The 14,553-nt window shown below is 40.9% G+C and overlaps 1 protein-coding gene across 1 annotated transcript in view; it reads left to right on the plus strand.

Annotated features, from left to right (window-relative positions):
* The window catches only part of TAF3 (TATA-box binding protein associated factor 3), a 128,641-nt gene extending 115,053 nt beyond the window's left edge, over nt 1-13,588 (plus strand). Inside the window, exons 5-7 of the mRNA XM_069458649.1 lie at nt 6,892-7,132; nt 10,772-10,878; nt 11,614-13,588. Of these exons, the coding sequence (XP_069314750.1) occupies nt 6,892-7,132; nt 10,772-10,878; nt 11,614-11,728 (463 nt within the window). The 3' untranslated portion in view covers nt 11,729-13,588. The remainder of the gene's footprint in view (nt 1-6,891; nt 7,133-10,771; nt 10,879-11,613) is intronic.
* Nucleotides 13,589-14,553: the final 965 nt, after the last annotated feature.

The raw sequence follows: 14,553 nt of genomic DNA on the forward strand, positions 1-14,553 counted from the left end.
AGCCCTTTTTTCCTTTTACACTCCCTACCCTGTCGGTTACCATTTGGGCTTCTTTTTTATTGATGTTATCCTTCGAGTGTATCTTTTTGCAAATATGGGGAAATGTGCATCACTTATTGCTTATCTGAAGTATTAATGCCCTTTTAGGGTATGTTACAGATTTCGGACATTTGACAATAGAAGTATAATCATTTGAGCATCTCTCTTGGAAATGAAGAGTCTCTAATGGCTATATTTTCCTCTAATTACTTCATGCAATTTGTTTCCTTTTTCACACAGGTCATGCCTGCATTAAAAGATAAAATGTTTGCTACTTGATATGTACTTGGGCTATGACAAAATAAAATAACCGTTTTATGAGATGATGTAAATATTCAAGAGGCAAGCCATGAGCTTGAGGAGTTAACCCCATTTATAGTTGTGTTTTGATTACATGAATGCTAAAATTTGAGATATGGGGATCAAGAAGAATAAGGAATAATGATTAATTTGAAGAATCAACATAAAACCGATTTTCATAATTGTCTTTGGGTATTTGTTCCTTTTGATCAAATCTGAAATACAGAAATGACTGTGTTGCAGTTTGGCCTCTTAAGTACTAATACTCTAATTTCTCCCCAATTCTGAGTATTTATTTATACATCTAAGTTGGATAAATTGAATACTTGGTGTGTTCATTTTCTATTTCCACATAACAAATGACCCTAAAACTTAGTGACTTAAAGCAATAAATAGCTATTACCTCCCAGTTTCTTGTGGGTCAGGGATTCGGGTGGTTCTGGCTCAGGTCTCTCATTGAGCTCCGACCAGGACTGCAGCACCCAGAGGCCTCAGCCAGGCTGGCGAATCCACTTCGGGCTCACATGTGTGGCTGTTAGCAGGAGGCTCCCCTGGGCCTCTTCCTAAGGCAGCTTCAGCATCCTCGCGACATGGCAGCTGGCTTCCCCCAGAGCAGGTGATCCAAAAGAGAGCAAGGTAGAAGCCGCAGCATCTTTTATGACCTGGCCTCGAAGGTCACATGATACTATTTTCACTGTGTCCTGCCAGCCTTTCAGCTCAGCCTGTTCAGTGTGTGATAGGACCACACAGGTGTGTGAACAGCAGGAGCCCGACTGCCACACTCAGGCTGAGTGTTTCTGAGGCTTTTATTAATAATAAAAGTAAGAAAGCAAAATAGGAAGAGAGTGTGTGTGTGTGTGTGTGTGTGTGTGTATCGGACCTAAGCATGAGGTTTCATAGTAACATTATTGTGAAATCTCAGTGATCTTTATTTGTTGTGAGGGGTTAGTTTAAAATACAACATGGGAATTTGTTTCTAAAGATGGATTGTATTTCTGAGATTGATTAAAAATTGAAATCTGAAGAAGAAAAATGAATTGTTGTACAGGGAACATATTTTTTGATCAAGGTGTTTTTTTTTCCCAAACATTGAAGAACTTCCCTGCTCAGAAGTTTCTGTAAAATTCATGGACATGATTACATTAGTTTTTACCCGTGGCATCAGTTTGTTACCATATAAAAATGGCTGTTCACTTTTAGCAGTAAATAAGTAAGCCATTGTGAGGGGACTTTTGAACTTTGTGTGCAGTTTAGTGGCCAGTTATTCAGACTTTGATAATTTGGATTACCGGTTTCCTAGTGTTTGCACACAATAGCTGAATAATGAGGATCATTAAACTCCCTGCGCAGACATATCCAAATTGTGTTTGCCTCTAACCTCGGAGGCTCTGCGTGGCTGGAAGGTGAGGACTGGCTCTTTATTCCCTTGTCAAGCTGTGAGTTTGCATTACAGGCCAACCAGCTCATGACCCATTCTATTTATGTCCCTGTTTTGTCGTGGGGAAACAGGTAAAGGAATCCTGCCGAAAAATCCCTCCTTCCACACGTTTTTATGAATAACGCCAGTGTTTATAGCAGTTAGGGCGCTGTGATCAAATCCTCCAAAAGATGTAATGTCAGCAGCATGGAGCCATTGTGGGACACAGCTGTGGGCGGTGTTGGGTTCTCAGCCAGACGTTGCTCATTCAACAGAAAGCTCTGGAGGAGAACTTACTCTGCAATTAAATAGAAGGGAAAAAGTAATGCTTCAGGGAGAAAAATACGCAGAAGCAAAGCGCTGTCTAGAAGCATGAGACAATAAAGATCGGCAGTGAACAAGGCCAATAGGAATCCAAAATGCTTTTTATAACCAAATGCGGTTAGGTGATGATAGTGATCTCACTAGTGAGGAGAAATTATATCATTCCGTTATGTATTATTCTGTAATGTTCAAAATTGAAGAAATAATAAAAGGATTGTTCTTAAAACTGTGCATTCAGTTACTGCAAAAGTAACTTAGAAGCTAAAATCAAAATAATTTTCAAATTCTAGTGAATGTTCTCCTGAATTTCAAAAGAGCTGGGAAAAAGCGAGTCACTTTAGTGCCCATATAATGCCAGTCTAATCCCTTGAAAACAAAAAGTTAGGAAAAAAGTTTGTCTCATCAATACTGAGTACCGGGGTACTTTGATGTTTTTCTGTTTACTACTCCGGACATTTGAGTGAGAACTATATATATTTTTTCAGTTTAAAAGGAATAATTTTATTGAACTGAAAGGGAATATTAGGCATTATGGAAGGATTATTATTATAAGAATTATTTTTATCAAAATGCCAATTCTCTAAATTGAAAAATAAGAATAGATGTACAAGCAGATATTTCTGAGATTTTAGGTACTGACCCATATCACGGGTCAGCAGTTTGCTCCTATGTGCTGGCCACACTGCTAAATGTAAGCCACTCTCATGGACACTATTAGCAGGCCACATAGGTAAGAGAGAAATCTAAGAAAAATAGGAAGAAAATTAAAGGGGCTTGGAAAAGAGTCAGGGAAGGCAAATATAATAACATTCATGATGTGTATGGTATAGCTTAAAACAATTGAAAACCATTTCCAGAAGACAGAATGAAACCTTCACGATCAGATTATACTTTGCCCTGGTGTGATAAACACATCCTGGTGTGAGAATGACCAGGTAGATGAGGAATTAGGATCCATGTTGGCAAACAGAAATCTCAGGCCTCTTGGAACTCATTACATAGCATGGGAGGAAGGTAGGCGGGAAGGTAAGAATAGAGAAAATGAGCCTATATTTTAAAATATATTAAACAGACAAAAATGTTCAAAAGTAAAATAACTTTTTTGTAGAAGAGTTGTCAGTGCAGCGATAGGCATTATGCTTATAAAAGGTGGCGAGTATTTATTACAATGCTGTGTTTAATACTGCATGCAATCTAGAGACAAGTAAGATACACACCTCACTCTCAAGAAATGTGCTGCCTACTGTGGACGGTAAGGACAGCCATGCACACAGTCAGGGTGCAGAACAGCTGCAGCCAGTATACTTCTTTGGAAAGATCCAAGACTATGAACCAGCCTTGAATAACCCCCTCTTGTTGGTCACATATTTTCCGGCTTACTTCTGCCAATAGTCTCATGAATCACGATGCTCTTTCCCTCCTTTTCTCCTGCTGCTGTTCTCTCCCTCTTTCTCCTTCCCTCCAAATTAACTCCATTGGCCCACAACTGGAAATGCCTGCGTCATCCCCGCTTCTGACCTCCCCCTGTAACCCCTCGACCTGCCCTGTTCCTCCTCTTTTCTTCCCTTTTCGTGGACAGCCCGTGTTTCCCCACAGGTGCCATCCTTCTTCCCACACCACAGAGAACGCTGCTGTGCTGTTTTCTTGATATAATTTTAATCGGATAAAAAAATAGACTAAATGGATCATTTCATCTAAAAAAATCACTACTCCTAAGACCAATTTTTCTTTGTTTGGCTATTAAAATAAGTTCATCAGGTGCCTACTAAATGCCAGTTGCCATATTTTACAGAAATAGGGATAAGAAATTAAAAAGGCTTTCTGTTCCTTCCAGGAGCCACCCATATAGCAGGGGTAACAAACGTGTGTGCAAACTATTCACATTATTTTTTAGCCTTGTGAAATTCGGTGAACTTTTTATTAATGTTCAGTATATTCTAGAAAAGAATGAGTATTCTGCATTTGTTGAAGACAGTTTTTTAAATGTCCGTTGAGTTGATTTTGTTATTCATACTCAAACCTTCTCTGTCAGTGCTGGATTTTTGCCTGCTCGTTCTGTCGGTTGCACAGAGAGAGAGATAAGCCCAAATCTCCAACTGTGATTGTCTGTGTCTTACAGGTCTGTCAGTTTTTGCTTTATACATTTAGAGAATACGTTATTAGGTGCATAGAAATTTTAAATTGTTGGGGTTGGGTGTGGTGGCTCACACCTGTAATCCCAGTTCTTTGGGAGGCTGAGGTGGGAGGATCGCTTGAGCCCAAGAGTTTGAGACCAGCCTGGGCAACATAGCAAGTAATGCCCTCAATGAAGTAATAAAAATTAGTAATCTTACTAAGTCTCAGCCCCTGAATTGACCTTTTTAATAGTTTGATGGAATGGTAAGCAATGAAATAGGAAGTACTCACAAAACACTTTTGCTGCATTCTAAAATGTGGTGGTTCTTTTGAGGAAGAGCACTTCTGTGATTATTTTACAAGCCAGACTAGCTGCTTTTTTCACAAAACACCATCTTTACTTGAAAGAGCAAGTGACAGACAAACAATGGATATTCAGTTTTGGATATGTGGCCAACATTTTCTCAAAAATGAACAAAGTAAGCCTGGTATATTAAAGAAAGTATCTCAGATTATTTGTTATAAATGATAAAATTCAAGCTTTTAAATGAAAATTAGAATGTTAGACAACACATTGTTACAATTTCTTAATAAAGAAATTTTTGATGAGATGAATGGTAACACCAATGAAGGTGAGTTTTTAATGTATAGTGAATTACAGAAACATTTGGAAGATGTGCATAATTCATTGAACCAGTATTTTCCAAATGGCCAATGCATGACATTATAAAAGTGTGCATGGGTAAATTATGTATTCAAAGTGTTAGATGAAGCAGTTGATTTTAATGTAACAGAATATAAAAGCTTAGTGATACGGTTTCAGATTGCACATTGCACCTGACTTTTAAGAAACTATCACTTGTTGCATTTTGTTGCAGTATCGAATTTATAGTTATTTGAAAAAACTATTAAAATACTCCTCCCTTCTCCACTTAAATATGCATACATTGAAGAGATTCGCAAAAATATGAAACATTGCCAGTCTTAACAAAATTTTTTGTCTGGGAAAATACAGTTACTTTCATTTTTTAAAAAATGTGTGTGCTAACATGTAATGGATTCATTTTGTTACTTTTAAATGAATTACTAAATATTTTTTTAATTTCTCAGTTTGATTTTTAGTATGGTAAATACTGGCAGGTATAAAGCACATTTGAAAAGTTCTTGGTAATTTTTATAAATTTTAAGGAGTCCTAGAACCAAAAAATTTGATAATTGCTGCTTTAGAATTTTTTTTTTTTTAATAAGGCTCTGCTGGCGGCAAACTCTTGGCTTTTGGTTGTCTAAAAATGCATTTATTTCATTTTTATTCCTGAAAGATGCTTTCAAAGACAAAATTTATTTTTCTTTAGTACAGTGAAGATGTTATTCCATTGTCTTCTAGATGTCGTCATCGTTGCTGCTTGAGAAGTCACCTATCATCTGTGTCTTCTTTGAAAGTAGTTATTTTTTCCACCTCAGGCTGTTTTTCAGATTTTTCTCTGTGTCCTGCGATGTTTTATAGTTTCACTTTGATATGCCTAGACACAGATTGCTTTTTATTTATCTTGCCTGGGGTTTGTTGGGCTTCGTAAATCTGTGGATTGGTTTCTTTCATCAGTTCTGTAAAAGCCTCAAATATTCAATTCAATGTTTCACATTTGTCTCTGCCACATTTTCTCTGGAAGTATGATTAAACACGTACTCATTAGGCCTCTTGATTGTATCCTGTTGGCCCCTCCACGCTATGTCTAGAAAGTGTCTTTTGTCCTACTATTCAGTTTATAGTTCTGTCTTCAGTTGTTTCTAATCTGTTGTTAAATCCATCCATTGAATTTGAAATCTCAGTTACTGTATTTTTCATTTCTAGAAGGTCTTTCTGGTTCCTTTCAAATCTGCTTGGTCACTCCTTATAACTTCCTGGCTACCTGTAGATATTTTCAAGCTTTACCTTTTGTTTTATTTACCTCTGTGAGCAGAGCTGTTTCGTAGCTGTTAGTTCTTTATGGGTCTCTCTGCGCTGGCTGTCACTTCTGTTCTCCCTGAGTCACCTTGCCTCCCGATGGGTTTGCTCGTCTTTGATTGTGTGCTGCTTTAAAAAAATAAATGTCTGTGTTAATAATCTAAGACCTAGAGTTTCAATTACTTGCTCTCAGGACGGTTTGTGCTGGGTGTCTGGGCACATTACAAGTTCTGGTTACTTTAACTACAGTATCCTAGGACCCCAAAACCTCAGTGGCCTCCCCCAACAAATGTCTGTGTCTTGCGCCTGTTGGGTGTCCGCAGGGCCCTGCTCTAAGTCCTCTGCGCCCTGGGAGCCCAGAGGAAGGAGCAGCCTTCTGTCTGGGACTCTGAGGTGTCACAGGCCACTTCCTGTCACGGCTAGTCCCTGCAGAAGTCACATGGTCAAATCTCAGCAGCAGAGAGGGAGGGACAGTTGAGTGCTTACATGTCTGTAAACGGTGCATGTGTATTGGCTGCTAAAAATTTCTAAATATCTGGTCATTGAGGGGCAACTTGGGCAAATAAAAAGTCAGTTTATACGTTTGAGAGGCTAATTGATGAAGGGCCTTGAACTCTTGAGTTCTTCAGTTACCCCTGGACTTTTGAAGATGTGTTTTGCCACTTTAAACAACATAATTTTGTGATAATATCTTAAATACGTGTTTGAGTCGGATTGCCCTGTTCTAACCTTCTCTTCTCTCCTTTGTCGGCAGCGTCATCAGCAAAGTGGTCCCCGCCCCGGAGGCTAAGCCCGCGCCCTCCCTGAACCTGCCCAAGACGCCGCCCCCGGCCGCCGCGCCCCCGGCCCCCGGCCCCGCGCACCTGGGCCCCGCGGCCCCGCCGCCGCCCCTCGCCGCAGCCTGCCCGGCGCTGCTGTCCCTGCCGGGCCCCGCGGCCGGCAGCGCCAAGGCCCCCGTGCGGAGCGTGGTGACCGAGACGGTCAGCACTTACGTGGTGCGTACGGCCTCGCCCCTGGCCTGCGGGCTTCCACTTGACAAGTGTCCCGTGTGTCATTACCGAATCTCAGAGGCAGTTCTTCACGCCAGCGAAGTCTTTTCACTGCACTGTCCGGGTTTTGGCTGCAAGGTGTTAATACTACTGTGCTCGTGTATTCAGTCTTCATAAGTAGTGGCAAAGCACTGTTTCGCTTTATATTGTTTTGGAATATAACTATACACATATATACAGCAGTATCCGTGTATAAATACAGATGAACAGTGATGTTTAAATCCCACATTGAATTTCCTGATCAAGCAATTAAATCAGTCACTTAAGAGTATAGGACGTGGTGGCACACACCTGTGGTCCCAGGGACAGGGAGGCTGAGGCAGGAGGATGGCTTGAGCCCAAGAGTTGGAGGCTGCAGTGAGCTACGATTGTGCATGACGGGGAAAATTTTTTTTTTTAATTTTTTAAAAGAATATAATTTATGTAATGTGCACAGATCTTATGAGCCAGCTGGTATTTCTAAATAATAGCGCTAATTACAGTATTTCATTGGCTAAGATCCAAACTGTATCAGGGCTTGCATATTAAATGGAACTGAACTTTTAGACCACAGAGCTTCCAGAGTGTCCAAGTGTGACTTCACGTTGTAAAACCCACCACGTCGAATGAGTCCACATTGTCCTGGGACTGTTTTTAGGTATTTTTCTCACGCTGAATAGTATCAGGTCTTTTTTTTTTTTTTTATTTTTTTTTTTTTTTGAGACAGAGTCTCACTCTGTTGCCCAGGCTAGAGTGAGTGCCGTGGCGTCAGCCTAGCTCACAGCAACCTCAAACTCCTGAGCTCAAGCAATCCTCCTGTCTCAGCCTCCCGAGTAGGTGGGACTACAGGCATGTGCCACCATGCCCAGCTAATTTTTTCTATATATGTTTTTAGCTGTCCATATAATTTCTTTCTATTTTTAGTAGAGATGGGGTCTCGCTCTTGCTCAGGCTGGTCTCGAACTCCTGAGCTCAAACGATCCGCCCACCTCGGCCTCCCAGAGTGCTAGGATTACAGGCGTGAGCCACCGCGCCCGGCCAGTATCAGGTCTTGTTCAAACCCTGACTTCAGTCTAGTAATGCAGTGTTCACGCAGATGTGTTCTTCAGTCACCGTAGGGTAACACAAGCACACGGCAAAATAGTCAAGGCCCCTGGAGGCAGTGACATTGCTGTGACTGCCCAGTGTGCGGCCTGGGATGGCGCCAGTCCTTGTGACGAGATACTGATGTGATCGGAACGTGGCAGGGTGGGACTCGTGGTATTGGACATTATAAACTGTACGATATTCCATTTTTTAAAAGGAGTTTTGGAAGGAAATCTCAGCAAATCATCAAATATTTGGGGCACTATAGTCATACAAAGAGGTATGAAAAGAAAATCTTAAATGTATTCAGAGAGAATATGAAGATGTGAAAAATTAATAGGAAAATATTAAAATGGCAGTTCAAGACAAAAATAGAAGATGTGACATAAAATGATCATCAAATTGGTCCACTCAAGGACCCATCACTATAGATGTTTAATTGGGGCAAGGTCACCCCAAGATGGATTGATCAGGGAAGATTTTATACTGAATCTCCCAGCCTCCCTGCCTTCATCCATAATTAAAGAGTTTGTATTATCGTCAGTGATCTCTCTGATATATTCTAGCTGTAGTAATTCTGGGTCTCCAGTGGATTTTTGCGCTAACGCACTCCCTAGAGATGAGTCCAGTTGGAATAGACAATGTGGATGAAAAACCTTCTAACTCCTGAAGAGACACTTTGTGGACAGAGGACAGAATGTGTGATTTAGATGAAACACATACGCTACAGAGCCAAAAGGTGGATTCTGTCACTGTCTAATAGTGTGCTATTGGAAATGTCACTTAAATTCCTCTAGCTCCAGTTTCCCCATTCTTAACCTGCCCATAGGTGGTTCTACAGGGATTACATGAAGCAAGATGTTTGAAAGAACGTAGTAAACTGTGTGATGTTGGGTGTTAGCTATTGAGGATGCCGTACACATTTCTTACGGAGCACACAGAGTCACGACTGTCTGATTTTAAGAAAGGTCAACCAGCAGCAGCCCTGGCCTTGCCCAGGGGCATCAGGGCATAGGATGCTGGCCGGTCATAGCCACCAGACAGCTGGCACGTGGTGACTGCTGGTCCTCTCCCCATGTTACATTTTCTCCTGAAATTAGATGTAGATTTCTTTAGGAAATTTTCATAATGACACAGTTTGCCTCTGTAGAGATTTTGTTTCAAAAATGGTAGGCCTGGCCGGGCGCGGTGGCTCACGCCTGTAATCCTAGCTCTCTGGGAGGCCGAGGTGGGCGGATTGTTTGAGCTCAGGAGTTCGAGACCAGCCTGAGCAAGAGCGAGACCCCATCTCTACTAAAAATAGAAAGAAATTATATGGACAGCTAAAAATATATATAGAAAAAATTAGCCGGGCATGGTGGTGCATGCCTGTAGTCCCAGCTACTCGGGAGGCTGAGACAGGAGGATCGCTTGAGCTCAGGAGTTTGAGGTTGCTGTGAGCTAGGCTGACGCCACGGCACTCACTCTAGCCTGGGCAACAGAGTGAGACTCTGTCCAAAAAAAAAAAATGGTAGGCCTTAAAGTAAGCCCATCGGTAGAATGAAGCATATATAAACCTATATATACCTCCAATGCACCCGTCACACACAAAGCCTTTGTGTGTGTGTGTGTACCTAGTCAGTGTTGTACTTAAAAGTATAGGAAGAGAGTATACCTTGCAAAATAAACCTATTGAAGTGATATATACTATCTTATTATAAAAACTTTTGAAAATTACCTCTTACTGCTGGTTTTGAATGCCCATCAGAAAATTATTTCTTCCAGGTTGATTTTGTAATGTTCAGTTTGAGGAAGGTGGTACAGCGCTTCCTATGTAGAACTGCTAGGCTAAGTAGACTCTAGAGCATACAGTACTTGCAGCAAAATAATGTTTAAATGTGTAGCTCTTTGGCCTCCTGAGCCCCTTATTTCATTTGCCCTTTAGTTGACTGTACTTTATTTAAAATGTCATAAAGGGAATGGAAAGTTACTTAGTAACAACCCTTTTATATCCTTGATCTTATCAGCTAGTTCAGGAGAAGGGTTGGCTAATCAGTAATAAGGAGATGCGTGCACATTTGGCTGTATGTATTAATTCCAGGCCTATGAGTGTGATTGAAGAAAGTATATATAGTTGAGCTCTGTAGCTTTTAAAAATAACAATTGTTACTGCCATAAAGACCCTCATCATTAAGAATTTATATGATTGTAGGATTTTTTAGATGAAGGAAGTTACAGGTCGTATTGTTCACAGAGATTATTATAAAATGCTTTGTTTTTTTATGACTTACAAAAGAAACTTTAGAATATCCATTAGAAGTGTCTTGTCGTTGAGTACTTAGCAGTTTTCTTTTTCACCTGATTCCAGAACAGTGATGACCATGACATAGCTTTACTAAAGTGCTAATCTACTATATTTTTATAGTTAAATTTGTCTGTTTATTAGGTGTACAGTGTAAAGTAATAATTCTGATCTGGCCTCTTTCTGGTTCTTTTTCCCCATTCCGTCTCCGGCTCTGCCCCTCCCCCTGGGAACATCAGATCCGGGACGAGTGGGGCAATCAGATCTGGATCTGCCCCGGCTGTAACAAGCCGGACGACGGGAGCCCGATGATCGGCTGTGACGACTGCGACGACTGGTACCACTGGTGAGTGCCCAGGGCGCCCTGCCAGCCACAGCACGGCTGTCACTTAGGGCAGCGCCGGTCACGCCCGAGAAGAGGTATCCCCCAGAAGAGATTAGTGCCTTTGCACGGTTCCAGTGCCGTCCTAGGGGCAGCACGCAGAGTAAAATCACAGAGCCTGTAAACTGTAATTAATTACATAAAGAGTCTTTGGAAATTCTGAATATTTTGCTTAGCTTCGTATTTAAAAAAAAAAAAAAAAAGGCAATTCAGAGGTTTCCCTTTCCTTCCTTTCTGGGAATGTTCTGTGAGAGCTGCAGGACTTGGCAGAACCAGCAAGAGGCGACCCCTTTGCGAGCACAGAGCAAAGACCGCTTGTCCGCTTGCTAAACCTCCCTATTCAGCGGCTCCCCAAAATGTAGGCAGAAATCTCATTTTACCTTTACAATGTCAGATACAGAAAGAGGGCAGTCCGTTCGGTTATGACATGTGATCTGTAGAAGGCAAATCCAGAGCGGTTGCTCAGAACTACGCTGTTCGTGGCGGGCAGGACGCGGGAACTAACCGGTCCCTCCCGTGGGCGAGGCGCAAGGTAACACAGTAACCGCACGCCCGCCACAGCGCCCCAGAAATCAGAGCCGTTTGACTTTGGTTTCTGGGAAGTCTGTCATAGACTTTACAAACGATTTAAAAACACCGACATGAAAGGAATATATATCTATATAAAACTTGTTTCTCTGAATTTTTTTTAACGTGCAGGCCCTGTGTTGGGATCATGGCCGCGCCCCCCGAGGAAATGCAGTGGTTCTGCCCCAAGTGCGCCAACAAGAAGAAAGACAAGAAGCACAAGAAGAGGAAGCATCGCGCACACTGACGTCCGCACGCGGCCTGGGCCGCGGCCAGCCCGGCTCCTTCCCCGGCTCCTTCCCTGCCGCCCCGGACCTGCTGTGACTCCGCGTCCCGAGGACGGTGGATCCCGGAAGACGGAGGACAGGAGCGCGCCACCCTTCCCCTTCGGAAACGCACCGGCCTGCGCCCCATGGTCGGGACACTGGAGAAGAACTCGCGGTGTGGCCCGCAGGCCGCCCCCGCCTTCCCATGCCAGTGGCAGCAAGTATTATTAATAAAAAGGCCGCGCTTCCTCCCTTTGGATTTTTTTTATTCTCTCCAGGGCCTTTTCACTAAGGTATTAGATGAGAAGATAATGTGTAAACTGCCTTGACTGTGATTTGAGGGTGACACCGTTAGTCTGTATACAGTTTTCAGCCCCTTTCCCTCCATAGTAAGATAATCATCATAACAGAAAAGAAAACTCCAGTTGGAGTGTTGGTAAATATTTTTGTGATAAGAATATATGAAGCTTCCCTGCCCCCTCCCCCCGTTTTTAGTACTAACATGTAAAATGTTCAGGCTTTTGTGAAATACCTTATATTTTTTAAGAAAAAGGTTTCTATCATGTCCTGTTTGCTTTGTGCAAATTATTTTCGTTTACTCTGACGTATTTTATATCTTTGTTGCATTCTGATTTCGCCCTTCTTGAAACTGCTGGAGTCTCACTGCTTGTACATTTCATCAACTTGTATAAAAACTCTTCATACTAAAAGATTTCCCCTAATGTAAATAATAAATATTTATGAAGTAGTTATTTTTAAAATTTTTATCGTGTTTAATTCTGGCTTTCTCTGAAATCCACTGCGATTTCAGCCAGGTCTGTAATTACGCTGTATATACGCAAAGAAGGCTAGAGAAAAAGAGCCATAGTTCAAAGTAATTTACCTTGAGCTAAACCTGTGCAGTGCCCAAAAACATTGTGGGGAAAAAGGCCCTAGCAGTTGGAAGGAAAACAAGGCAATTTAAATCTATAGTTTATGATTTAAAATTGTTTTGTTTGTTATCTTGTTTTTGTAAATTTCTTTGACATTTATTAAAAGGACATGTAGGTTCCACAAAAGTAAAAAAAAAAAAACAAAAACAAAAACCATATACTGTAGCATTTTGTGTTTATATTATTTTATTTCTACAAATCTGTTCATTGATATTGTGCTTTAAGGCTGAAATGAAGTATATTATGAATTTTTTTTTAAGAAATCTCATCAAATTTCAGGGTATCACAAAATTTTATTATATTACTATACTGCCCACTATTTATTATATGTTATAGATGTCTGAGAGGTAAACCAAATATTTTATTTTTAATGTAAAAACATCAAATTTAACTTTATTAGCATATTTTAGCAACTTTGGAATAAATATGGACTTTTACTTGATTTTGAAATAATCCCAATTTGGGCCCGTGTGATGGATCTCTTGAATGCTAGAATATGGGCTTTGAACCTAATACAAATATATTAATAGAAAATGTGATTTTTTTAATGCCAAGTAAATTGATATTAGTGTATGAATTAGTCATATTTTAAAACATATTATGTGTTTAGAGAAATGCGGTTTTCTGCCATGAATGTCAAATTGCAAATCAGTGGAAATGGAGTAGACCTTTCGAGTACAGGATACCATTGCCCTCCTTGTTCCAGGGGCCAGACCGTTTCTATCCCTGCAAAAAAAAAAAAAAAACAAAGCACCTATGTTGAGATATGTGTTTTTTGTTTTATTAATTTGAGCTCATTCTAAATACTTTATACAATATTTTCACATGCACAAATATACCCATTAGCGCTTTTTGGAGAGGGATGAGGGGTGGGGGAAGTGCAAAATAAAGATTATTGGCTATTTCATAGTTTGCTTTTCCATTTTCTTTATTTAGGATTTAGTTCCTTGAGGCATGGTCAGTGGATCTGAAGTTGCCACGTTTAAGTGAGCAGGTCACGCTGCTGAGGAAAGAATGGAGGTGCCTGTATATAACTTTTCCCCCAGTCCCACTGTCTGAGAGACTTCAGCCCATACTACATTTAAGGAATTTCAATCAGTTTGTTGTCCCTTGCTATTTCATGGTTGCTTTCCTAAATCCAGTTCATGATTTTATAAATGGTCTTTGCAATAATAAAACCAAAGAATCATTTTCAGGGGGCTGGATGGCTCGAGGGATTAGTAATGGAATACAGAGCCCTTCCCCCTTAGGTCAGTGAGTCGGATCCAGCCCAGGTCACTGGAGACCAAAAGTCGTCACCATCTTACGACTGTTCAGTGGCCTGTGTGAAATGAACTGGTGGTCTCCGTCTCCACTGGGTGGCTGGCTGTGACACCAACCAAAGGAAGTTCAAGAAACTGCAAAAAGAAATGTGGATTAGAAAATAAAACATCTATGTCACGCAGAAAAGTTAGAAAGTTGGGCACAGCCGTTCTCCATAAGGTAACACCTAAAGCAAAAAGCAACTTACAGATACCACAGACATGGGAAAGACAGTAGAGATTAATTTACTTTCCTTCATGAAGTCAAGTAGGATAGGCAAAGAGAAAGCCTGTATTGGGCGAGTGGGAAGAGAAAGAAATTGGAGACGATGATTTATTTAATCAGGAGAAAAACTTTAGGGGGCCCAAACAATAAGAAAAAATGGGTTTTGACTTTTGAGAGAGAAGGAAATCACAAAAGGCAGCAGGAATTGGAGGAGCCAGTGAGAATTAGATGCAAAGGAATGAAAAGTATTTCCCTTTGGAGGGTTAGAAGTTTCCCAGTTGGAAGTAAAATCGTGACCTGTTTGAATTTATCCCAGCGCTATCATTGGAATAGCATCAGTACTTGAT

The sequence above is a fragment of the Eulemur rufifrons genome, chromosome 25 (assembly GCF_041146395.1).
Source record: "Eulemur rufifrons isolate Redbay chromosome 25, OSU_ERuf_1, whole genome shotgun sequence".
Lineage (NCBI taxonomy): Eukaryota > Metazoa > Chordata > Mammalia > Primates > Lemuridae > Eulemur > Eulemur rufifrons.